Raw genomic sequence first — 26,278 nt, 5'->3', positions numbered from 1 at the left:
GTGCTTTGTTGAGGGGAAACCTGTATTTTCAAAGCACAAATAGCTCGTTAACAGTAACAGTCATTGGGATTTGTTCTACGCTTTATGTTTTAAAACTGTTAATATTTAAAGTCATGTTTGGCCCTGTAAATTCTGATTCACAAAGTACGGCTTACTCGGTTTAGAGTTTTAACGACGACCGTAAAACCTGCATTAGGATTGCCTCCAAATGGGCTGTCCTACTTCTAAGTCTCCATTAAGGGTCACTTTGCATCGGTGTTGTATATTTTGATTTGGCCCAGGGCTGGCTGCTGTCAGCAGCTAATCTTTTCTCATAGCCTGGAAAGTCACTTAGGACAAATTAAAGCATATAGGATTTTATTTTTTTTAAATATCAGTACGGAATGTATTATAGATAGGGAGTTACCGAGCTTCCTGAGCTGCATTGGTGCATCGTGTACTGCAGATGCCTGGAAACTGGCAGGAGGGGATCGTGCTCTTGTCACTCGTGCAATAGTAAGCCTGAAGGTGCTGGCACTCGGGCTGGTGCTGCGTCTTCGCTCTCCCTGCCTCAGCCTCCCACCCAGCAGAGCTTCATCGCTGCTCAGAGCTACTTCTGGAAGAAAGCTCCCATGTCTAACCTGCAAGACGGCAGTGCCGGGCTGCCCCGCCGCCTGGATAAACCACCGTCACCTGCAGTTCAGCAGAGGCCGTGAAAACACCACGCGGAATTTCTTGAGCTGTCTGTGTCCCTGGGACAAGTTGGCAGTGAAGTAAAGGAACGAGGATGCTAGAGAGAGGTACGGCACGTGAGCCTCTCCTCTTGCAGTCCTCTGCTTTTCTTCGTCCAGCTTGCAGTGAAGTACGCCGCATAGCCTCCTCCCTGTCCAGGGGCAAAGCTCTGTGGGTGTTCTCAAGGAATCCACCCCCCTTTTCTGTCTTCTCTGCCTCTCTGGGCATTTCTGCCACCTAAAGGCAGCCAAATACAGAGCGAATGGGAGTTCCGACGTGACCCAGATTGTTGAGAGAGAGGGACCAAAACGGCTTCTTCGTTTCTGGAAACCACCAACCAGCGATGGAGGCAGAAAACAGACGACAAACCCGGGGGGCTTGGGGCTAGGGGCTAGGGGCTAGGGCCGCCCGCCTGCCACCGTACCGTCTTTTCTCGTTATTAAGCAGCGCTTTGCTAAGTGACTGGAACGGCTCTGTGCTCACCCCGTTGTGGGTATCTGTGGGATGGAAGGGTAATCTCAGAACACGGGACAGTCTTTTTATTGAAATGCTGTCCTCTTAATTCCTACAGCAGCAGGTAATTATTTCTTTCCCAGTACTTCAAAGCTGGATGTCTGCCATCCAGCAAGCCGACTGTGTCGTGGCTTGCGAATTCCACTCGGAGGATGCAGGCACAGTGATGCTCTGGAGGTGTTGCGTTAGAGCCAGTCCTTTTGCCACGGTAGCTGAGCTTCCTGACCCTCCGAGCCCCATTCAGATACATCCTCCAGGAGAGGCGAGGGAGCTCTGGAAGCTGGCGGTAGCTCACGGGTCGTCCCGTCGCGTCGGTGTGGGACAGGCGGGGTCTCGGCATACAGCCCACTGCTGGGGCGACTCCGGCGGGCGTTACCGCAAGTCCCCGCACGTTTGCCTCCTTGCACAGTACCCAGCGTCGTCTCTGCCAAAGCCGTCGTGCTGTTGGTATAATTTTAATAGGCATCCACACTGCTATTCCTAACGGAAATATTTGCTAGCAATATAAAGAGGCAGGTGTCGTTGCCGCACCTGGTAATTAATCTACATCTGCTTGCCGTGGCTCAGGAAATGTTTGGGGAGGAACGATGCTGCCAGCGCTGTCACTGAGTGGACGTCATTTCACAGGTCACGCTCATGGGCGAAGGAGCTCCTGCCGTCAAAAAATGGCTTTGTTCACAGAAGTCGGTCCTCTGGCTCCAAGAAGGAGAGTCCTGTTACCAAAAGTGATTTACATGCAGTGTCAACAAATAAATAATCAGAACAATGGACACTAAATGAGGTTTAAATACTTTTAAAAAGAAGAAAAAAAAGTAATGTCTTCAAACTTGAGTAGCTTGGTTTAAGCATAGAAATATTTTGTCAGAACTTTCAGAAATTGCTCCTTTTCCACTGATTCCACTGATGTCAGTTTAGGCTGTGCTTTTGAAGTCTTCGTTCTGAAGTGGACGTTTATGCATTTGCAATTCTGTGTGGACAACCACATGAGCAAGTTTTGATCAGTGTATTTCACAAAATCTCATGCCTAAAAAAATAATGCTCTTCCCAATGCAGGCGATTTAAAAAAAAAAAAAAAAAAAAGCTTAGGACTTTGGAGCCTCCCTTGTCCACAGTTGTTGTCCGGTGCAGAGACCAGTGCTGTGAGCCAGCGGTGTGAACGCCTCAGCTGCATGTGTATGGGAGGAACCAAAGCACGGCAGCCCTCGTCAGAGGCGTTCTCTAGCTAATTGTGTTTTGGCACCCAGTGAAAGACTGGGATGCTCCTCGAGCGCTTCCTTTCAACCTCAGCGTTGTGCAACCGGAGCAGCAGTTTAAAGCCAGATAAAAACTGAAGAAAATTTGAGGTTAAGTGCTTTTTCTCTTGCTCTGCGTTTCTCCTCTGATCATTACTGTAAGCTCTGAATTAGCAGAACAGGTCAACTCTGAAATTTTAGCGTAGGCGAGGGAACACCTACAGCTGGAATAGCATTTCCTAGGACCGTACGGTCTGTGGAAAAAGGGTAACGTAAGTCAGTGGAGGAGTTTAGATGTCTTCAGTATTCAGTCATGTCACATTGAATTTTAATTGCCTTTGAACAAAAGGCATTTCCTCTTCTAGCTCAGCATTTAGAGACTCTGGAAAAGGCTTTTGCTGACTCAAAAACTTGACAGTTCTTATTTTCCACCCTTTGTTCCTACCTTCTTGTGGCTAGCTGGCTGTTCTTGTTATTAGCAAAATAACTTTTTTTTCTGCCCCTGCAAGTAGAAATCTGGGAATACTGCTGCAAGATGTGCAAAGCAGTTTCTCAGTTGTGCGGTGAACACGGAATCTGATCCCCAGACTGTGGTCTCTGGCACTGAACATCCCGCTTTAAAGAAAAAAAAAAAGGCAGGAAGAATCTCGGCGAGGTAGAAGGAGGAATGTCAGTCTGTGAATGAAATCTCAGCGCTGAAGCGCGGGGAACGTGGGGATCTAGCTTTTTACTTTGACCCAGTTAGGGTGCACAACCCAGCAGCTCTGTCTCCTGTTCACGGCCTGGTGTCTAATTAATAGAAATGAGTTTAGGGTTTTAATTTGGTCCCTTCTCGAAGGAGAGAGATTAGCGATCCTGGCTCAGAACTCCCAGTGTTTTAGATGGGAATTATCCTAAGGATAATGTCCTAGTTAGGATCCCGGTTTTAGAACCCGGTCTTGTAGGTGTACGGCAAAGCAGGTTGAGTTGGCTGCTGCTGCAAACCACGCTGCGACTGCGAGCTGTAGGACGGGGAGGGCGTTTCCAGCACAAGGGACTTGAAAGTGATAAGGAACTTTTCACTTGCCTGGGATGTGGTATTTGTGTGTTATGTAAAGGTTTTTATAGTGCAAGAATTGAAATGTCTGTGTACGTCCTACTAGTACCACACGTTGTTTTTCTGTCGAATCCCTCGGTAACTGGCATAAAAGAAAACTGCAGAAAAAGCAGTTACATGAAGCCATTAGGAACATTTTCCTACTAAAGTTATTGGTTGAATGCGTGAGTCTCTTAAAATAAGCAGCCACTGCTACCAGGAGAGAGGAACTGGCTCCTGGGCTTTTTCTCTATTAATTCTCAGTTCAAGTGTGAGTCGCACTGGGAGTGGGTAAGATTTAGCTCATTTAACTAAGTATATTTATTTGAGGAATTCTCAGTAGCACTTCGTGGTAGCACCTGAGGTACCCAGTCGTGGAGTTTTTTAAATTAAAAGTATCAGTAATATCACTCTAATAATGCTTTAGCCAATTCTCTCAGGAAGGGAAGAGCTAGGGAATATTTATTTCTGTGCTAAATGTCTTTTTAACTCTCACGCAGGCCAGTACCCAGGCAGTGAGACTTAGGCTTTGGTCCAGTTCGTAGCAGCAGTTTGGCCCACAGCTTGACCTGGCCCAGGAATGTCTCTCCTTCTCCTTTTACAGGATGAAAATCGGACACCAAATATCCTGATTACTTCCAGATTACACAGGTCTCACAGAAAAGATAAACTCATTTGACGGACTTGTTTTATTTACAGTGGTGTGAAATTACTTTAAGGCAACGGGAAACACATGTGTGCATCCTGACGCAGGGCTGCAGATGTGATAAGCGATAACAGGAGAAGACCTTTCTCTGAGCAAACCAGAAGATTCTCTTCCTTTTCTCATCGGCACCTAAGAATAGCAGAGAGGGGAGAGCGAAAAAATTATTCTCGTAGGCCAATAATGCTGTTTTCAGGGTACGGGGAAGGGACTACACAGAAAGAGGCTTTTTTGGGGCTGGGGGGGTATTGTATTCACCTAGGCAAATTCAGAACCCAGTTGGAAGGTTTCCCGTCAGCTAACGTTGCTGCTAATTAGTCAGGAATCCCGAGCTGACCGCTGGGAACCACACAGAAATGATAGGCGAATGGGGCTTTTGTTGCTGTTGCCTTTTTTTCTACCGTGGCTTTGCTTGCTTGGCCAAGGCCTCTGCTAAAGCAGGTTAGCCTTGGGATAACGTCGGCTGGAAATTGGTTGCCCGCAGCCTTGCCCGGCCACACCGTTCAGGTGTTTGGGGATGCTCTGACACTATTACAACAGGGACTGGGGGGGGTTGGGGGTGCTTTTTTGGTGGTTGGTTGTTTGTTTGTTTGTTTTTCAGAGCTATTACAGCAGGACTTCTCCTTGGAAGCACACCTTGTGCTTAGGACGCGTTGCCTTGGCTAAGGGTCGTGCCGTTGAGCGTCGGTGGTGTTACCTGAGGATTGCTTTAGTGCTGTCAACAGAGTGCGGTTTTGCTGCTTTTATGCCTCCTATGTATTGCAGTAAAGTGGAGGAATCGGGTACAAATTTGTAAAGTTCTGTGTTGGTTTTTATTAATAATTATCTGCTCTGTTGTTTTTGAACTCCGTTACTCAAGTTACGCGGAGAGGAAGGGCAATAGCAAGTTGCTGGGTAAGGGGATTTGTTGGTGGAGATCTGTAGAGGGGAAGTTCCTGCTTGTACCGCTGCTGACATCGATGAATTTATCAGCGGTACGTGATATCCACGGGGTTCTTTTCCCTATTTCAGTTTTCTAAGACTGCAGAAGTATGTATGCAAATGGCGGTTACAACCAAGCGTGGCGCTTCATTTTCAAAATCTTAATGGAGGTCTCGACACAGGAGCAAGCGGTTCTGTTGAAGGCGTATGAAGGAGTTGCACGGCATTTCTTACAAGAGAATTCAAAAAGGTCGCTGCCTCTTCTGTGGCTATTAAGCAAACCTAAACCCCAGGAAACTCCCCAGATAAATGTAAATTAGTATTTCAGGGTTTTCTCCGTAACAGTTTTACGAAAATAGAGTCATGAAAGACCTGCTTCTTGAAAATTTTGGCATGTGGCGGGTATTTTGCATGCGCTTAATGTGTATCCCAGCATCTGCGGTGTGTGTTTACTTGAGGCGCGTAACTGGGCACAGCTTCTTGTGTTTGTCCGCCTTGGCGTGATCCGTATGCTTGCCCTGAAGTTGAAGTGGCCTTCCCGTCACGTTATCCCCGGTTTGTCGTACCTTGCTTAACACGGTGATGCGTCAAACGCTTTTCTGCTTCTTTCTTACGTGTCCTCTCAGTGGCTGTGTAAAAGTAGTACAAAGCATTTTTGTAACAACAGTTGGTAGTGTGAGAGTGTTAAAGGCCTTGCCGTAGGGTACCCAAGTGAAGATGTATAGGCCCATGTGTTCCAGCTAAAGAGAGCGGTGACACGTACCTTACGTTGGATTGGGGCGCTTATATCCAGACTAGCTCTCTAGTAGATAATTTAACGCGCCTTGGTGTGGTAAGTGGCACCGTCCCCTGTCCTTTTGAAAACTACACAGGTTTTTATCGTTCTTCAGCTGAACTTGTCGGTGGAGTGATTTAGAGTAGCTCTAACAGGAATCCTAAATTGGGAATTTTGGACGGGGAGGTGTGAGGCAGCGGGGTCCTGCACACGTGGCGTTCGACGTTGGGCCTGGCCACGCAGTGGTTGTGGTGTGTTGTACAGCGCGTGAGCCGCGGCCGGAGTGCTCTCTGCATGAGCGTAGCCCATAATGGTCAAGGCAGCGGCCCGTTGCGTCCTTGCATTTACCGTTTGTTCCGGTGACGTGCACTTCTGTAGCTGCACATCTGGTCTTCACGCTCGTTCCATGCTCTCGTTCTAATTTTAGTTTGGTTTTGGGTATTTCTCTTGGCAGAATTACGAAAAAGCAGACCGAGACCGTATGGGTTAGTGATTCCAATTAGTACCAATGCAGACGGAAGCTACGTCTCCAATATCCTCTCTGCAAGTCACCAAAGAAGATCAACGCGGGAGGTATCCCAAAGCCCCAAACAGCTGTATTTTAATGTCACTGCGTTTGGAAGGGAATTCCATCTCCGGCTGAAACCCAACACTCGTTTAGTGGCTCCCGAGGCCGTAGTGGAGTGGTACGAAGACTCTGTGGAAACTGGAACCGACGCTGGTAACACAAGTCAGACTAGAACTGCGGCAGAGAGATTATGGAAAAGAGAGCCCCTGTGGACCAACTGCGCCTACGTGGGAGACATAACCGACATCCCCGGAGCTTCTGCTGCTATTAGCAATTGCGATGGTCTGGTAAGGCTTTTATTTACTGGCATTAACGTCTGGTATTTTTACCGCTTTGTACGCAGCTTGTGTTGCTTTTAACTACACGTTGCTAATGATATCATGTAAAGAACTTTGTTTCTTAAACCCCTTAGAAAATGCCTCAGTACATATTGATGTATATAGTCCTCCTGCTTTATTCGGGGGTGATTTCTCTGAGTTTGATGAGCAAAGTCCTTAATGTCACTGGCGTGAGAGAGAGAAATCAAACCTACATCTTGCTGGCTTTCCTTTTTACTTTCATGAGGTGTTACAAATGGGAAAATTAATAATGAAGTCATTTTAAGACTTAAAAGACGACCTTTGGTGAGTGAATGTAGAATTTGGCGTCCGAATCGTCACTGTGTACTTCTCGGGTAGCGAAGTTGCGGGCTGCCCTGTAGTCCAAGAATAGCAACAGATGGAAGTTTTAAAGGGTTCATTTATAAAATAAGCATGCTTTTTGTTTTCTTACGTGCAGTTTTGTTTCGTCGGAAGGTATCATATGAGAATTGAGTGGTTCACACCTATAAGCGGTTCGTTCTCAAAACTGCGCTGGCCTGATGGCTGTGTTAGTTGGACACGCACGGTGTTTCATTGTGGCTTCAGCCGATGCGGTGACTGCCTCGGTACGCAAATCCCATATGGAAAGACTGGGCGTATATTGAGCACACATACCGTTCCTTAATTCAGTCATGCGGTAGAGGAAGCTAACAATACGTACCTTGTACTCTTTAAGTAGCAGGAGCAGTGCTGGAACACGACTGCAGCATCCAGGAAGATTAATGTCGCGGTTAGTCTACTGCTGTTTGGGAGAGGAATCGTACAAACGCGTCTGCAGCAAGCATCCCTTCTTGGAAATGGGTTTCCGTCTTCCCGTCACATGCAACGTGTTAATGATTTGATTCCATTTTGCGCTAAGTACCGGCTAGCGAACCTCCCCGCCTCTGCCGTGTGCCTCGGTCTCTGTGGGAGTAATCGCATAAATGGCTCAAACTCCTGATTCAGGGCTTAGGGCTACGCACGACCAAAACTCCTTGGCTTTCCTTCCTTAAAGAAAGGACATACTGGTGGTGGTTACAGCTGAGGTGATCAACTGATGTCAGTTTGGTGTGTTTGGTTTGGTTTTTTTTTTAGGAGAATCTCTCGGCAGTGTGCTGTGTTTACGAAGGCCGCGCAGTCGTCTGCCTGGGTAGATGTAGCTTCAGATGTCGTTCTTAGAATGAGTGAGACCCTGGGGTTGAGAGCTATATTTTAGCAGTAATCCTGAATGAAGTTCTTGTGTTAAGTGAGACAGCACTTTAAGACAATAAATTGGATTAAATGGAATTAGATTAAGGAGTACAGCAGCTTCAGCAGAGATTGCCATGTGGCTGACAAGCTGCTCGTGTTGTGTTTTCAGTTAACTGCAGTGAAGTAGTTGCTGTCTTCACAGACCTCCACGCGTGTAAGAAGACAGCAGATACCGCAGGGGTCCTAAGTAACGAAGAGGAGATGTCCCGGTTGTGTGCCTTATGGCCGCTCTTTTCCCATAGCACCCAGGAGAAGCCCTTTGTGTGCTTTCCGTGGTTTGAGGGACTGGAATAGGACAACACGTGCTTTTTGTTTGAGGAGGAGAGTGGGTGAATGCTCCTGCGTCACTATTGTCTTTGTTCATCTCAACCCGAGCTGTCTCGTGCAGTCTTTGAGGGGCTTCTTCGAGCCCTGGACCACCCGCCACGCGGCAGCAGGTCGGAAGCCAAGGTCGGAGCACAGAGGCGGTACGAAGCTGCCGTGACTCTTCCCTGGCCGTGCTGCTTTCGCACCCGTCTTGCCAGGACCCGACCTTAGCCGCCGCTCTCGCTGCTGCGCTGGGTTCTACGTTGCTGCCTGAGGACGCCCGGGCTGGTAGAGAGCTGCTGCGCTGGCCTTGCTGCTCCCTGTTCCGGGCAACGCACGTGCGAACGGCTCGGGTTGAAAACCATCTTTTTGAGCACTTCTGCTTGCTTGCTTCGCTTGCTTCACCTAGCTGTTGTAGCTGTCTTCTGGAGCTCTAAGCAAGTGAGTGTGAAATAAGTAAATAATCCTGAAGATTGATGGGATTTCAGATTTAATTTTTTTTTTTCCTCCCGCCAGCTCCAAGGTTAGCAGAAGTAACTTGAAGTTAGCATTTCTGGCTTCCCTGTTGCTGTGCTACGCGTCTCTCAACCAAGCTAGAATATTTGATCCTCAGTGTATGCTAAAGATGTGAAGAGTGAGAGATACAGCTTAACAGAAACTGGAACAAGAGTGAGAAATTCTAGGGCCATGTGTCTGTCAGAAAGATTTATTTTCAACTTCAAAGGAATTTAGACACTCTCCCGTGTAGCCAGCGAGGTTCTTACTTTTGGGAGAAGGTAAAGGGAATCACTGTGGTCGCAGTTCACTCACCGTATAGCTTATAAAAGAAGTTTGATACCGTTAAGTAACAGAAAAAGAACGCTTGGCTTGACAGAAGTTAGCAAAAGACCTCGCAAATTTTATTTAGTGCGTAAGGAGACTTTTAATTGTGATTCGTAAGACGCCTGCTGATGGGGGGCAAAATTGTGTGTTGTGCTAACGGGTGCTTCATAGGCATTGCTGAATTGCACGTTGTGTAGCGTTTGCTCTCAGCGCTAGGTGTGTGGTTAAGAGGAACATAAGGGTGCTGAATTTTGATTGCTTGATTGTAAATATACAGAAGAATTGGCATTTGCACTAGTAAAGCAAGATCTTGCCCATGGTCTCTCCCTGAATCTAAACTTACATTTAAAACCCAAAATATTAGAACGCTTTTGTTTTGAAATAGGTTACATATCTACTTTTGCAGTAAAAGTCATCTGCATGCCATCGGTTTTGCAAATTCCTATCTTCACATCTGCTTAGTATCCCTTGAAAATAACCCTGTTTATTTAAAAAGCCACATGCGTGTGCACGCACTTGCCATAGTGAAAGAACGCTTCATTAGTCGTGTAGAAGCTGCCCGTTGCTTTTATTACTGCGTTGCAGAAAGCTGGTGCTTCCGCAGGCTTCTGTTGTATATTTCTGCTGCCGTTTTGGTCAAAACAGCAATACTTATTGTCACGATATCGATAGGGTTTGTCAAATACTTGCCAGAGTTGCAGCAGAACTTGTGAGCGAGTTACAGTCACCAAGCCAAGTCACCCACCCGATGGCCTGTGTCCTGCCGTCCCTCCCCAGGAGCGCGGGGTCTGGGGCGCCTTGCGGAAGCTAGCCGCCTGGTGACACGCCAGCGGAACCCGCTGCCGTCACTGCTGCTGCCGCCTGCTCCGCACGCTCCTGTCGCTGAAGCCGCCTCTGCGGTGGCAGTCTTCTGAGGTTCAGATGGTGCTGTCGCAATGCAGAAGCGTTGATCCAGCATCGGGAAGGGAAGAGCGCTGATGAAAACCTGATACTTTTTCTAGGAGTTTATCCTGGTGTCACGCTGACGTTCATCGGCTGAAAGTACCAGCATCCTTGGGCTCTGTGGGCTGGAGAAATGGAAGCCTGTGATCTCTTACCAGGGAAGGGTAAAAGCAGAAAAGCTCTTAATGACTTTGAACTGCAGATGGTAAAATTGTAGTTTCGCAGGCAGCAGCCTGGGTTGACGTCCACTGATTGATCCCTTGCCTTTTCTTTACTTGGCTTTGGTTTAGTAAATGCCCGGAGGCCGAATATGTTGCAACAACGGAAGGACGTACACTTGCGTGGGCGTGACGAGGGCAGGCAGAAGGCTCCGCTTACCCAGACAACGCTTGCGGGGTACATGTGCTCCCCTCACATATTTGTAGTCCTTAAATTCTTGTGTTCCTGTGTCTCATTCTGCCTCCTTCCTGCTTTTCCTTCCTTTTAGTGCCTGTACAGTAACATCTCACCTCGGTACTCTTCCGCTGTCCATCTCGTTAGGCTCAGACTTAGTCGGGGGAGTAAGTATTATTAAGGGTTATGGCAAGCCTTCCTGCATGAGATGCCCAGCCCCTTCCCTACTTACATCTGAGTAGCGTCTTCCCTTTTGTCCTCCATATAAAGATCAGATCATTCAAACAGTCACGAAGAACTTAATTTAACATATCTGATGTAGCGTGCCGGATTAGGTTAATGGTGCCTTCTCTTCTGGATAGCTGTGGGAACGCGTTTTGTGTGTCTCTGCACTAAATGAAATGTTTAATCTGCTGTAGATTCCTAGGCAAGGCAGTTAACCCCAGTACTCCCAGGTGAGCGTATACTGGATGGTATTTTTGTGCCTGACTCGTGTGGTCGGCTTCCTCTTCGAAGATGCCAGAGTGCTGCAGGAGCCTTAGAGGCTTAACTCTTCAGAAGTTACTCAAGTTTATCTGACCTTGTAATTTGTGGCTAAGAAAGTCCTGGTGTGCATCTCGAGGAGCGTATGGTTTGGACAAGTGGGGAAGTCACGGCACGACGCTGAGGGAGGCGGCGGTAGGTTCACAGCAGACTTGGCTGGTGGCGGTTCTCGCGGGTTGCTCGTGCCTGGCGCAGGGCTGTATCTGCTGGGGAGGACGCGGGAAATCACCGGCCTCAGAAAACCATTACGACTGTTTCAGCTTGTAAATAAACGGAACACAGCAAACTTAGCATTTAGAAATGACAAAGTGAAAGTTTTAAATCAGTCTCTACCTCTTGTTGGAGAGAAAATTACTTCAGTTTCTCAAGTAGCTTCCTTCCTTTTGTAGCAGGACCCAAACAGTCGTTGGTATGCGATGCCTTCAGGTGGCACTTACGCTTTGAACTCTGTTCTTATAGACATGTGCCTCCTTGTTGGAGTTGTGATCTGGTTTGTATTCACATATATGCAATGCCAAGTGTCAGTGTTGTCCTCCGTCTCTTGCAGAGCATTAACCGTACTTGTTTTAAATGAAAGGGCCAGACCCGGTACGATGACTCTTTAATCTTTGACTACAGATACCAAGTAAAACGTGGCTTGTTTTGTTTATTGGAAAACCATGGCCTTCAAGTCCAGGGCCGTGTATGCCGTGTATGTACTCTCACTCATGTGAAAGTACAACTGTTTGCAAATGGAAGATCTTGGGTAGTCTGCCTGCCTTGTAGCGTTCAGCTGTCAAAGCAGGGAAATCCTTGAAGACCAACTGTCAAGCATGAAAAAACCCAGACATGCCCAGATCTGTCATTTGTGATGGATTATTCCTCACTTGCTTATTGTCATCCCTTTTTTCTAAGGATACCGAGACGTGAAGAAAGTCGCGTGTGTCTTGACGGTCAGCACTTCCACACAAGTTAATGTGCAGCTGTCGGTATTTGGGGGGTTTTAGCGTATCCTCAGAGTTTGGTTTTGACTGTCTGACGTGACAATCCCCTAGCACAGACCTCTCGAAAGCAGGGGCTTCTTAAACGTTAGCCTTCAACTTGGTGTCTTAACTTCTCCCTTTGTGAAAGGCAGCTGATGAGCTTCCTACCCCCGGTGGTTTTGGCGTTCTTTTCATTAGCGATTATAGTTTTTTGAAGTGTCTGAACGGAAGGATGTACCGAGATGTGCACAGTTACTTTCCTTTGGCAAATACGATTGAAATACAGGCTGGCGTATCTCAGGCTAGAGATACTTGCATAAGGACTTAAGCCTCAGTTCAGGAAAAGCGTTAAAAATATGCTTGAGCTCGGGTATGGGGTTCAGTGCGTACCGGGATCTAAGCGGTTTCGGGGCGTTTCGATTGTTTCAAATGCTTTTTTATTACCGTTGTTCCATCAAGACTGAAGTATTAAGGCTTATTTCTTGGTCGGGTGTTGATACTAATGTGTTGTTTCAAGATGATTTCCCCCAAGCTGGCAAGACGATGTTACTAAATGGAGAAACAGCTTTCTAGGAGCCGGTGATATTTTATCCCGGTGTATTAGAATAGCATTTTGGGGACAAACACTTGAACTGCTGCTGAGCATCTGGTTATAGCACATGGGAAACTCTTGATGCGGTTAATTCTAGCATCCCAAAGAATAATGTTTTTAGGGACCCGCTGTCGAGCAGGGCTGCTGTGGGAAGGTAACGGGAGCATCTCGGCTTGTCGGTGCGACGGCAGCGAGCGTGTGGTGGGGTGCAGCCGGGGCGGGTGTGGGTGCTCGCAGGAGGGCGAGCATCGAGGATGTGCATCGAGGCTCGCAATGGGGCCGTCCCCAAGGCCCTGGGGGTCTCTCCAAGCCCAGGCTGGGGGCCACGGGGGCAGCGTGGGAAGCTGCCTCTTCCACTCCCGGGCTGCGGCCGAGTGGACCTCTGGTAATCCAGTACCTTCTGGGAGCACAAAACCAGGAGAGCAGAATGAAGGGCGAGGGGATAGAACCACGGCCGGACCGCGTGCTGCTCTCTGCAGACGGCAGCACGGTCTCAGGCTGATTTAACGTTCTTATATTCGTGCTACCCTGCCCTACTGTGCACTTCCCACAGTAATTACATCCTTGCAGTGAACTCCCTTAACCTGCCGTGCTCGTTCTTACCGCTGGCATTTTGCTGTGCTTGGCAGCCCTGCGGACTTATGAACGGGGCTTGATAGGTTGCAGCTGCCTCTTTGGACAGACAGACCACGTCTGGGAGCCTCGGCCCGTCCTCCCCATTTGACTGAGCAGCCTTTGGTCACTGTCAGGCTGGGCTCGGACTGCACCCTGTCACCTCTCCGGTACGTGGCACTTCCTAGGGGCTAATGCAGACTTTTCAGGCATAGTAATCCATAGTAAAGAGGATTTCTCGAAGTTCAGAAGCTCCAGAAATGTGGAAAAATGCAGTGCCATCGTGTCACTTACTCAGGACTTCAGGCTTCTTGCATAAAACACTGGGCGAAGGAGTATTGAGAAGGGAGGTGATGGTGACTGAAGTATAACATCAATATAGTGTAAAATAATATCACATAGAAATTCTTTTATAAGTCTAGTTTGCTTCTCCTTGAAGCTGTCACTCAAAACAAGCAGGTACTTCATCCTTACTTTGTGTAGTGTAGTCAAAGTTTATGCAGATGGGTGCTCAAGCTCCATTTATTTCTTCTTGTTTGTTTTTATAAGTTTTTCTAATGGGGCCGGATTTGGGCTAATGATAGATTTGCCTCACTTCTTAGCCCTTGCGCCTCCTTCTCTCCTCCTGCCTGGCGTTTCTCCCATTCTCACTTAGAACAGATTGCCCTTTCCCACGTAAAACCTCCCTTTTCTTCCAAAGCTCTCATCGAAACTCATTTTTGTGAAGCTTTCTCTGTCACAGTAGAATGCCAAAGAATTTGTATCTGCAGGACAGATGCCCTAGGTAGATGCGTGAATCGCTTGGAAAGCATTTGCAGAAGGTGACGTGAGCAGGGAGAAGATCTGAGGCTTTCTAAGTCCCAGCTCAGCTCTGCCCCTCTCTGCCTCCCGCCCAGGACCACAGTAAGAGTAAACCCATTTGAAAAGAAAGCTCTTTTTTTGAGGTGCATTTAGAAATCTCTTTTTTAGAGATTGTCTCGAATCTCTTTGCTTCAGCAGATGGTTTGAGAGACCTGTCGTTCGTACCGACTTCTGGCTGCCCGTTCAAGGATGGTGAGCGGGGGAAACCTCCGTGCCTCGTACTTAGTGTACAGAAGTAGGAAGCCGTAAAAAGGGTTATGCTCAGAGTTTCCCCTTGGTTGTATGCTTTACGTTTTCAAGGCTGATCAAACCGCTCAGTCCTCCTCTGAACCGATAATTTTCCTATGGGCTGCAGCTTCCTCCCGCTTTGTTCCAAGGATTGCGTGGTCATAGGAAAAACTGAATCGATATACAGTAGTACTGCTATGGACTTAACGTCGATCAAATTGGGCCAAAATGTAAGGAGCCGCACAAATATCTTTCATAGCACGGAAATATGCGATCAGTTTGGGTAATAGGTTTTCCAAATGGAAAAAGATGTCATGTATTTTTAAAATGGAGCACAAAAGCAAAAGGCCTGACGGTCGCACTGACCTGAAGAAATCCCTCCTGCAAGAGCTGTGCTCCTGCACCGAGAGGGGCGGACGAGCCCCGTCCGCTGCCGCTTCCCTCTGCAAAAGGTGCTGAGAAGAGTCCCGGGTAAGGGAAAACTGGGAGCGTGGCCTGATCCTGTTAAATAAATAAAATCGATGAAGTACGTCACGCATCCCCACACCATGGTCCCGGTCTGTCCGACCGATGGTGCAACAGAGACCAGCTCCTGCCATGGCAAAGAGCGAGGGGGCTGCTGGGGAACGTCGGCAGAGGGACTGCAGATCTCTTGGGCCTTGCAGTATGAGTCAGGACCAAGAAAATCTCCTCTGAGAAGAGAGATCATAGACAAATTTGAGAAGTTTTTTTCCCTCCTCCTCTCCGGTAGCCTTCCCCAAGCGTGATTTCTCAGGGGGAGAAGGAAAGAGCAAGAACTGGGACTGTAAGCAGGCTTCAGCGAGGCATTTGAACTCTACCTTTGAAGTAACTCAGTTTTCCCCCTCGTCGCTTTGATTACAGTAATTCCTTCCTTAAAACCGGGGCTCGTGATTCCCGACAAAACACGGGGCTGCCGGAGCCTGCGTGGTTCCTCGGGGCCCAGCCGGGGTTCATGTGCAGCACTGCTGTCCTGTGGACCTTGGAATTAGTCGAGGTGTCGGTACACGACACTGCCGAATTTTTTTAAAGTTTTTTTTCAAGGGGCTCGACAGCCTCCTCTATAAGCTGTCCAAAGATTAAATGCTTTAAGTTCCTTCTTCATTTAAGCCGTGGCGCAAGTGATGCTTGATCAGAAAAAAAGGGGGAAACCCCAACCTTTTTCTGCGCACTTAATAACAGGCAACTTGAAAAAAGATGTCTGTTTTAATAGTGCTTGTAGTTATTTTTGATTGAGAAATGAGGTTTTTCTCACTTACCAGCACGTCCATCCGAAGATTAATGTATTTATGAGTTTTTCCCCATTATTAGCCAGGTAGAATACGTCTGAAGCCATCATGCTCTGTGCACCTGGCTTCAGAGTAGTCCATTTAGCAGCACAAAGTCAAGATAACACAGATTTAAGCTGTGCGTAAACCCACTAGATAATCTGTATGTATCTGTCTTAAACCTAGAGTCCCAGCCTGGCTTTGTTAAGGTCACTGTATCTGTTCTGAAGATCCTGGGACTGGTTACAGTTTGCACATTTTAAGACGAGCGTTATATTGCCACAAACGCGTGTCCTGGACCTCTGTCGCGGGAGAGACCTTCGCATCCCTTGCTTTATCTGAAAATAAGGTATTTGAAGTACAAACCTACCGAGCAGTTTATTGGGGTACTCTGGTTGCCCTTGAATCCCTTCCCCGCTCGGGTGTTTGAGGGTGCCTGCGCGGGGACGGCGCGTCTGTCTGCGTGCATGACTGTTTTATACAGAGAGCAACCTTTCGCTCCTCACGGGGGGTGTAGCAGTTAAACTTGAAAATAGCGTTTATTAGGTTTTGAGTTGATTTTAAAGTATTTTTCACGTGGCATATTTTAGGGAAAGGAAGTCTGTGTGAAGTAGTATATTTTGAGTCCACGCGTCCGCATCTGGAGGTGGTGTGTCCTAAAAAGCAGAATGACTGTGTTCTTACCATCTTTCTTGGCTTACTCTTCATTTCACTGATGGAGCAGCTTACAGAGGCGAGAAAGTGGTTAAGCCATGAAAGGGATGCTTGTTTATGGCTATGAATATGTGAAAATAAACATCTCTCATGCGTGGATTTGGACAGGTTTGAGTTTATATTCCAATAGCGTGTCCCTACAGAACAGTTGTGGTTTTACAGCCCTTCTCAAGCTAATCTTAACGGAAAATAAATTTTGCTAAGCTGCTCCTTTGCCCTTGTATGTCAAGTACACCTATACTAGCGTTTCTGTGGTATGGGTGCTCTGCAGAGGAGGGGGGGGGGGGAGAGAAAGTTGCCCTATTTCTGTGTAATCCAACAAAACCATCATCCCTTCATTTCACCCTCAGAACGCCACTGAGCCTGCTCCCGAGCCCGGATCTCTCGGAGCGCAGAGCCCAGGAGGAGCAGGAGCGGGCGCTGACCATGCCCCAGCCTGTCGGAGGCAGCGGCGGGGCGATGGAGCTGCCGTTGCTGGTGCTGCCTTCGGTGTCACACCGTGTCTGGTTGCAGAACTCCCCAGGACAGAGTGTCCTCATCCCAGCGCTTGCTTTTCTCTTTTCTTAAATACCCTGTTTCATGAATAGCAGCACAGTGGACTTCAGTCCTGCTTTCATCAATGTTTATTCCATAAGTACCACTGTGTAGTAAATAAACTTCTGCTGGCGTTTGTGATTAGGTAGTACGTGGCTGAAAAATGAGGTTGGTCTGAGACTTGAGCTGCTTCCACTCACTGGAAGAAGTTCCGTTAGGCTTTCAGGGTTTAGCAAGGGCTTGCTGTAGCATCCCAAACAGACTTTCAGCCTCCTCAGGAGTAATTTGCAGTCACTCCGTGGCAAAAGCAACGGTGAAGGGTATTGTAGGATGCATCCTTTGATGGTCTTCCCTTGCTGACACCCCACCACCTCCTCCTGCTTTCCGAGAGAGAGAGCAGGACTTAGAGGGAGCCATCCCCCTGCCGTGGGGAGCAGCAGGCAAGTGACCCATCTGCAGCAGGAGGCTTTGGCTGCTGAAGCCTGCTGCTGTCATCTAGGGCGATGCCATCGGGATCCAGCCTCCAGGTTTTAGCTCTTTGGTGGATCAGAAGCAAGTCGGAGCGTGGCTTGACTTTTCACCTCTTTGCTGCGTTTTTTAATGTCATTGTTCTTGCCTCTCTTCGGCTTAGAGTATCAGAGCAGGCAGTTCAGACCAGAAGAGGGACTCGTCCATTCCTGTTAATGAGAAGTGCTTTGATGAGGCCTCGAAGGAAGGTCCCTTAGGCTTCCAGAGAAAAGAAATGCTCTGCCAGAGCAGAAGCAGCCTTGCTAGCCTGGCCCAGGTCCCGCCACACTCCCCTTGAAATCATTGTTACAACATGTGCTTGTAGAAACCTTAGGCGACCGTAGTCCAAGCTGACGTTGTCCCTCAGGAGGTTCCTTTTCATCACCTGCCCTGCTTTGCTTGTAGAAACGAGAGAGCTGGAAAACAAAGGTGATCTGTTCCTTCATGGCTCGCATGCGGTTCAGGGTGGAGCGGAGCGGCGTAAGAGCCAAGGGAGCTATGCATGCACGTTCACAGGCAGCGCTGCACGTGTGTCTTGCAGGACCTTCCTGGAGGTAGTCCTGGGTCGCAAATACCTTGCAGTCAGTGCCCCTGCACGGAGAGCTCACCCCGTCCTGATGGCCGCCCCGTGTAGGCTCTGTGCTTTGGGAACTGCTTGCCTACCTGGGACATTTCCATTCCACAGGAGTAAACTAATTCCTTGCCGCACCAGACCAGTTTGGGAGCAGTCATCCTCAAATGACAGAAGTGACTGACGAGGCACTTTTTTGGCAGTTTTGATGATCAAGTCTAACAGATATCTAAAATAGGTCAAAATGATACTTTGGCCTCTGGGTTTCACGTCACTTCGTAATTCTGGTCCCTTGGAGCGGTTGGCCTCTGAATTATTTTCGGAAACCCAGAACTTCATTCGGAGACCCGAGAGCCAGGGTTGTCTGAGGTTCGTCCTGTTCTTCTGATGGCATTGGACTGAAGAAATGAGCTCCTGAGGTAAAATAGCCTTGGAAACACCCTACGTTGTTGGCATGCTGCCTCCGAACTCTCCCGTTTTCTCTTCCCTCTCTGGAGCTTATTTCTTCAGTGCAGGGCAAAACTCAGAATGTAGATGGGATGGAAACTGTGCAGATTTCTCTTGGGACGTATACAGAAATGACGTACGTAGTCAGCCCGTTGCTGTCCTTCATCTCCAGCTCCCTCTGAAAGGTCACCTGGGCAGTGGGGCTCTGGACGGGGTGATTTTAGGGGATGGTGTTGTACAAGGTTCCTGCCCTGTCTCGTCTTGCCAGGCTGAAAGGATATTTCCCTCCTGGGAGTCGCTTCTGCAGATGGATCCTCGCAGAAGGAAGTAAGGTTGCAGTGAATAAGGGAGTAGTTTCCAGCAGACTGCTCTTAAAATTACCAACGCTGTCAGGTTTCGAGGTGGTGTTGGGCTTCTGCCCAGTCGAACCGCCCCTCCGCGTCTGTATCCTTTGCAAGAACGTGTTGTTTTATCCATCAGCAGCTGTATCAAATACGGCTTTTTCTGGGGAAGGATCTTATTATTTGAATACCTTCCCAAAGCGGTACTGAAGGATTCTGTTTCAGGTAGGATTATTTCCATCCTTGTGCTGCGCAAGGAGCCGGGTGGTACACCAGCAGTGCGGTAGGTGGACAGTAGCAGTAAGAAAATAAGAGATCAGAGACTAAGACTGCTTGTGAAACAGCTGTCGGGGTCTGGGGAAAAAAATAAGGGAGACGGACAGGAAAAAAATTTGTGAATGCATAAGGCTTCCTTTATCGCATTAAATAGGTTCCCTTGCTTTACATTTGCAACTGCGCTTACTGCCTTTCCGTTTGTCTTGCAAGACTTTTAAAAAGCCCACATAAATTGTAATAAATGTCTGTTAAAATGTTTTGAGTGAATTGCCGAGGCCCTGCTCTGCCGTGGCCGATCTTGTAAGAGCCGAGAGCCCTCAGCGCCTGCCGGCACCTCAGAGGGGGACAACTTTATTTCGGCAAGCGTTACTCTCTTTAGCAAATGCTTAGAGCCTAGGAGAGCGCGTGCCTTTTTCACGTCTTAGAGGATCACCCAGGCACAACTGTGACGACGGTTTTGGGACCAGCAATCCATTTACAGGTGGAGGCAGAAATGAGATTTTCCTGGTTGGTAGCAGGGAGCCCATATCGCATATGGGTTCTCAAATAATTGAAAGCAAGGATGACAGTAGAATCAGTCCCATCTGTTTGACAGTCCTGCATAATTCCTCATCCTTCAGTTAAGGAGAGATAAGATGACTGGCACCAAGACTGTTTACTGCTGTGTCTTCTAGGCAACGCTTCACTAGTATTGATTTTTTCCTAGGCTTTCCGCATCTCTTAGGCTGCAGCAGCAGCGGCAGACACGATGTCCTGCCTGAAAGTGCAAGTTTGAAGAAAGCGAAAGTAACACTGTTTTATGATACAAAAGAAAGCGGGTTGGAAACCAGAAAAACAGCCTGAACTGGAATTCACAGAAAGGCGTAATTGTTTAGCTGGCTTTGAATAATATTTCATCTGATTGTAGAAGGTCGACGTTCCAGAACAGCCGTCTGCATAACGAACCGGCCAACCTCTTTGCCTGAACGAAGAGTCCCTCAGAAGCAGAGGGCTGGGCCGGCTGTTGGTGCAGCAGGGGATGAGCTCGGACCTCGGCGACGGGATTGTCAGCAGCATTAATGCCAGACGGATGGGCCACGTGCTGCTCGTGTGCCGGGGGCAGGAGGTGCCAGGCCAAGGAGGAGGCTGCTTGCCTCAAGCGGTGTGCTGGGGGTTGGAAGGAGAAGAGGAGATGAAGTCAGTCCAGGCTGGCGTCTGAGCGACCTGAAATGGTGAAATCCAAGTTGCCTATGAGCTCTTTAGAAGAGGAGGACTTCGCTTTGGGGGCTTCCTGGGGGCTCTCTGGAACGTCCAACAGGCATAGCCTAAAACGCTTGATTTGGGAACTTAAGAACTACCCCGGGTTTGCCAAAATGTGTATGTGCTCCACAGCCACAAGTGGAAAATAGGATGCCAAGAAGTCTAACTTACACCGTTACTAGTCTCTTTTTTCTGTCTCTGGGTTGGAGAGGATCTTGGAAGGTTAATTAAGACACTTCACAGTATGTTGTGAGTTAGGCAGAGGTGAGAAGAGCAGGCAGTTGGAATTCTAAGCTGCACTGGTTATGCTAATGCCGAATATGGAGGTGTTTTAGGTCGTCTTCTCTAGAAAGGGATTTAGGAACAGGCATCTGTAGAAAGTCTGCAAGAAAAAGCGCTGACTCTTCATAAAACTAAAACGTCTCAGCTTTGATTGCCGCAACGTCTAGACTTTTACTTAGAGTTTATTTCTGATTTTGAAAAATTATTCTTTGGTTTTATGTGTAATTCATACCTTTTAAGCAATATGTTTAGGGGCTCAAACTGCTATTTGCAGGTCAGTATAACTCTCCCCGCTGCGCTCTGTCTCACGCGGCTGAGGGCAGAAGCAGCCCCTGAAGCCCGGCGGCCTGAAGCGTGCTGTGCAGCTGAAAACTGGGGGCTGGCACGTTGCCCCTCTTTGCAGCCTCTCCGCTCCAGGTACCGCTGCTTTCCTCCTGTCCTCTGTGCCCTGGCTGAAGACCTGCTCCGAGGTGCAGAAGGAAGCTATCTAGTACTACTTCCCTGTCGGGCGCGGAGAAGAGGAGCCCGCGGAGGCGGAGGGCTATCGGCGGGTGTCTCCGAGCTCAGTGACGTGGTGCTGTCCTCAGTGTCGGTGGAGAAAAACCACCTGAAACGAGCCACTGGTGACTGGGTGCTGCTCCGGGTATCTGCTTTGTAGCTGTTATTCCATCCCACCGCTTAGTCTTGGCTATGCATTCTCACAAACAGCGCTTTTGAGGCAGTTTGACAAATAATTTCCTTTCTGGATTTTTGCTTTTTGTTCCCAAAGTAGCATATGCTTCTTAAACTTTTTTTTTCATTCCTGGAGGCTCCCAGCTAACAGTTTATAAAACAGCCCAAGCTTATTAAAATTACTAAGTACAACCCTTTTTTATAGATTTAGTAATAAAAACCGGATTGTGTAACTTCTGCGGACCCTTGATAACACACACAGCGCACGTGAATTGGGCTCTCATTCACGTTCTGCCTTCACATATCACATGCGGTAAAGCGTGTGTCTCTAAAAGAAAGTAAATAGATACTGAAATAGTCAATGTTCTCAAAAGTTAATCCTTGTAACCTCTCTCAAAGTCCTTATTGACTGGAGAGCTTGTACTGAATTTGAAACTGCGTTTTGCAGGGTAGAGATACAGAAGCTATATTCAGTAATGCCTTTTTTGATGTCCCCTGTTTACCCAGCGCTGTACTTGCTTGTATCTGGAATTTGACCTCGGAGCCGCGTGGTCTGAGGTTTGTAAAGGGGGCAAGAAGGAAGACGGGGCAGAAAACGCGGCACAGAGGGAGAGGGCCGGGGGGCGGACCAGAGGGGTTTGCCTGCTGTGGGATCTGCTCGTCTGCCCACCAGTTCTCGCCCCTCTGGGAGGCTGCCGCTGCAGCTCTAAGCATCGCTCGCCCGTGCAGGCTCCGAAAGAGCTGCGGGAACAAAAGCCAGCCGGTTCGACCTCCTGACCTCGCGTTTCATCAGGAGCTTCTTGAAACGATGGATGAAGCTGCAGCGCTAGCCTTCCTGTCAGTGGGGTGAAATACTGGCTTTCGCTTCGGTTTGGAACTGATGCTGCGTTTTCACAGACTACTTCTGCCACTTGGCTGCTAACTCGAATACATTACTGGGACTTTCTTTTCTGAAGGCAGCAACCGTGTGACAGCAGATTAGCTGTCTAACCTCAGGCAAATCACACTGTCATTTGGCTTTCTTGTCTAATACCGGCCTAAATCGCTAACGGGTAAAACTACCTTTCCTTTTCCTTTGGGAGATTTTACCACAGGTTTTTTTGCACAAAGATGGAGAACCAATGTAGGATGCTGAGTCTGACGTAAATATTGCTGGCTTTGGCATTTCAGTACTTTGAAACGGTGCTTCCTAGCTTTTGATCAACAGAGCATTTCCATTCAGAGCAAAATACATCAGGTTTCTGTTTCTTCTCTGACTTGTACCTGAGGAGATGTCTGGTTTTCACCCTTAGCTTTGGCTGAATTTTCTATTATCTTGGAAGGCCTTTTGAGCGGGGACGTCTTGGTTGTCTGCATTGGTAGCTTGCCCGTGGCATTAAGCCCGGCGCAGCAGAGGACGGGTGGGTGCAGCCCTGCCGGCTGTGGGGAAGGGCCGCGGCCTTGCAGAGCTGGTGGCTGTGCTCTTCACAACGCGACCCGGCAACCCCCTGAGCTGATCCTTGCGGCAGTGGCCTTTGTGAAGGTGGAGCCAAGCTGTCCGCTGTCTTATTGTTCCTCAGGAGCATGTGAGCTACCGCACGTGGTAGGCCAGAGCTGTGTAACTCGTCTTCTGTACGGTTTGTGGAAACAACCTGTAGAAGCAGCTCCGTGGGGAGAGAAGCTACAGCCAGCTGTGGGGAGCAGCCCACCGCGAAGTCCCCATACTAGCCCGCTTGCCTCTCAACTCGGTGACGATAATAGAGGAAATTCCTACTTTATGAGTAGAGCAGAGAAGAGTCCGGCGGAGTCTAAAAGGCCACCCGAAGTACCTTTCTGCTGGCATGTCTGCTGGGTGCCGAGCGGGAGGTACCCGCCTCCCCGATTCACCCTGCCTGTCCCGAAGGGCTTGAGGTACCCATTGCTCTATGAAAGGGTCGAGCTGCTGTCGGGGTGGGGAGCCTTCAGGTGGTTCCCTCTGCCCCAGGGCCGGACGCTCGGTGCCGGGAGGTGCGTGGCGTAGCTGGGGAAGCGGCAGCCTGGGACCTGGCCAGGCAGCTGGTGGGTGCTGTGTGGGCAGAGGGCCGCACGGGTCCCGCAGCATTGCTTCACCCAGTAACGGGCGTTACTCCCTGCCCGCGACGTTGGTAATGCGTCGTAACTCTGCGGCGTCATTCATGACTGCTGCGTCCGGGCAGCGGATAAATCGGTGTTGCTTTTGTGCGCCTCAGTAGACGGGGTGCTGCTGACCTCAGGTGTCCCTTTTGCCATCCTCCAGAGCGTGAGAGGTTAATATTTTGGGATTATTTTATTTGCTTTGTAGTTTTGGAGTATTAAGCGCTTGATTTGAAGTTCTTACTTTTCCTTCTTCGAAGGCTATCAAATGTCCTTGCTTGTTGTTTTCTTTTCCGCCTTGTGGAGGAAGCTATGACTCTCACGTAATCCCATGACTCCAGGAGCTGGGAAAACACCGGGTTTACTGCAAGAACTGGCAACCCTGTGCGTATAAAATTGACCTGTGGCAAAGGGCCCGAGTGCCCCTGGTCCTGCACCCGCTCGGGCTCCTTTCCCAGAAGCGAGTTCTGCCGTCACCCGCACCGTTTCACCACGAGATAGTCGCTAGCATAGGGCTGCCCTAGGCGCCACAAGACGAAGCTTGTACTCGGTCAATATTTCTGCAGAGATATGCTGGGCTCAGGGAGATACTTGACTGCACTGAGCATGTTCCATGCATACTTTTCAGTTTTTAATAACTGATATTTTAAAACCACAATTCCTCCTTTAAGGACAAAGCATTTTGCGTGCCAGTTCTGCACGGCAGTTTGCCGATAAAATGAATCTGTGTAGGTTTTCCAAGAACAAAAAATAGAGACACATTTTTCCACATAAAATCAAAGTTTGTTTTTTCTTTTCGCTTTCATATAAGTCTTAAGGGGTTCCATTGATTTTTCTTAGACTTTCTAAAAGGGGGAAAAGGAAACCCAACTTTTGGATTAAAACCAAGCATGAGAAATCTCAGCAGAGAGGAATTTTCTTATGTATGTTTGCCTTCTGTTTCTGCTGTGTTTTAGGTTCATCGTGGCACTGATCACGGATTAAAGACCTCAGTTTTGAAAACAGACATGGAAGACACTGCGTATTTCCGATGCGAATTCGTATAGTTCAATTCTCTATTCTCTCTTTTCTTTTATTTCATCTTTTACTGTATCAGCGGACCATTCGGAGATCCTGATCCCTTCCCTGTGTTCCTAGTTCTTACTTTCCCACTACCTTGCAGACCGGTCAGGCGCGCGCGGCTTTTGCCTCGATTGCTTTTCACAGCGTGGTGTGGAATTAGGTTAATAATCTCGTAGCGATGTTTTTAGCCTTCAGATTACACTGAGTGTGCTAGATGTGTTTAAAATGAAGAGCACGTTTGTGTTGAAAATGAGTTTATTAGCCCCAGGAAGAACTCTCCTGAGTTAAGGAAATGAGTGTATTGTTTCTGGTCAGCTTGACATTCGGTGTTTTAGTGTGAGTGTATCTGAGCTTTTTATTCCTAAATTGTGTCCGTAGTTTGGAAGAGGATGTTAAACATTCCTATGTTTTCATCCTGTTTCTGAATCTTCATCCTGGTATTCAGTTGAACAAATAATATTTTTCTTTGTAGCTGCCGCAGATTTTTTCTGTTTTAAAAATCCGGTATTAGATGATTTGTCACAAACTTGTGCTGTGTGAATAATTCAGCTGGCCGTGAAACCTGAGCAGTGCGTACGGTTTCAATATTTCGTTTGATTCACAATCGGGTTTAATGTTTTTAAAGAAATGCTATCTCACTCTGAGCACTTATTTAATAAGAAAAATCATAACGCTGCTCTCTGCCGCCTGTGTTTAACAGCCTTCAAGAATCGAGACTAAAATTATTCAGGAGCTCTTGCTTGAATTCTGAAATGCATTGCCAGGAGTTCTGCAGCAGATAAAACATGTGATATAACATGGAATTTATATCGCGCTGATCTTCCAAAGAGGAAAAACGAGCTGTCGGACTCCTGCTCGCTCTGCTGGCTACGACTCAAAGGGCGCCGGTGCCGAAGGAGCGGCGAGCGCGGGTGTTTTGCCTGAAAGCCGCGGTGTCTGCCCAGAGCCCGGAAGCCTCAGCGGGTCGGTGGGGCTGGAGGCCCACCCCAGGGGGAGAAGGCGGCGTTTCGTCGAAAGCCTCCTCTCCCTCTGTAGGCACCCAGCAACTGTATCGATAACATCTGTTTCTCAAAATGTGCAGAGCACTGCCATATTACTTTTTTCCAGCATTCTTCTAATGTGTAGTATTTTTTTATACGCCAAGTATGTCGAGGCCATAAATACTTTAACATGCAGAAGATGTGCAGGGAGAGAAGTATGTCCTCTTGGACGGCTTCTCCCCTTCCCTGCCAGCCCTGCGAGACGGACCTCAGCAGGGGCCTGGGTCCCCTTACGGGACCGAGACGCAGGCTCTGCCGGAGGCGCGGGTGCCAGGCTCTAAGGGACGAGCCCCCCGCCCCGGGTCCCCGGGGACAGCCCCTGCCGTCACGGCTGCTGGAAACCCTCCTTGGGTCGTAGTGCTGTCTCCTGGGTTCACAAACTCCTTCTGAGATGGTGGTTCTTCATTTAGCTGCAATTCCGATAGCAGCTTGCGGCGGCACGGGCTGAGAGGTGGCCTGTACCTTTTTCTTTGGGGGGGCTTCTCTCTTTGCATTTTTAGTGAGGTTAAGAGAAAATTTGTATTTTTGCGTAATTGCTTGGAAATTGAAACAAATGCCATTTATGGTCACTTTGGTGAGCTTTCTATATTGATATCAAATCTCCTCCGTAGTTTACATAATTTTTAAATTACCTGTAGCCACTTTTATCAGATCCGTACTGTGTGTTGTACATAAGGTTGTGATACAGTAATACAGATCGATGAGTCTAAATTACTTGGAAGTGTCATAAATAGAAGAAAATGTGCGTTGCCTGATTGCTTTCACTTTATTTTGATGAATCGTTATATACGTTGACCAATGCAAGTTAGGCAAGCAATAACTACAGAAAGTAGAATAAATGGAAAAAGAGAAAAAAGTCGGTAAGCGT

The 26,278-nt window shown here is 48.2% G+C and overlaps 1 protein-coding gene across 3 annotated transcripts in view; it reads left to right on the top strand.

Annotated features, from left to right (window-relative positions):
- Positions 1-26,278, top strand: part of ADAMTS3 (ADAM metallopeptidase with thrombospondin type 1 motif 3) — a 131,565-nt gene that overhangs the window by 3,814 nt on the left and 101,473 nt on the right. For 2 of the 3 annotated variants that reach the window (XM_072862986.1, XM_072862984.1), the window contains exon 3: positions 6,385-6,785. The exons of the other annotated variant lie outside the window; for it this stretch is intronic. In XM_072862986.1, the coding sequence (XP_072719087.1) occupies positions 6,385-6,785 (401 nt within the window). The remainder of the gene's footprint in view (positions 1-6,384; positions 6,786-26,278) is intronic. 3 annotated transcript variants of the gene reach the window in all.

This window comes from Ciconia boyciana, chromosome 5, assembly GCF_034638445.1.
Source record: "Ciconia boyciana chromosome 5, ASM3463844v1, whole genome shotgun sequence".
NCBI lineage: Eukaryota > Metazoa > Chordata > Aves > Ciconiiformes > Ciconiidae > Ciconia > Ciconia boyciana.
This window is presented reverse-complemented; position numbering and strand designations above follow the sequence as displayed.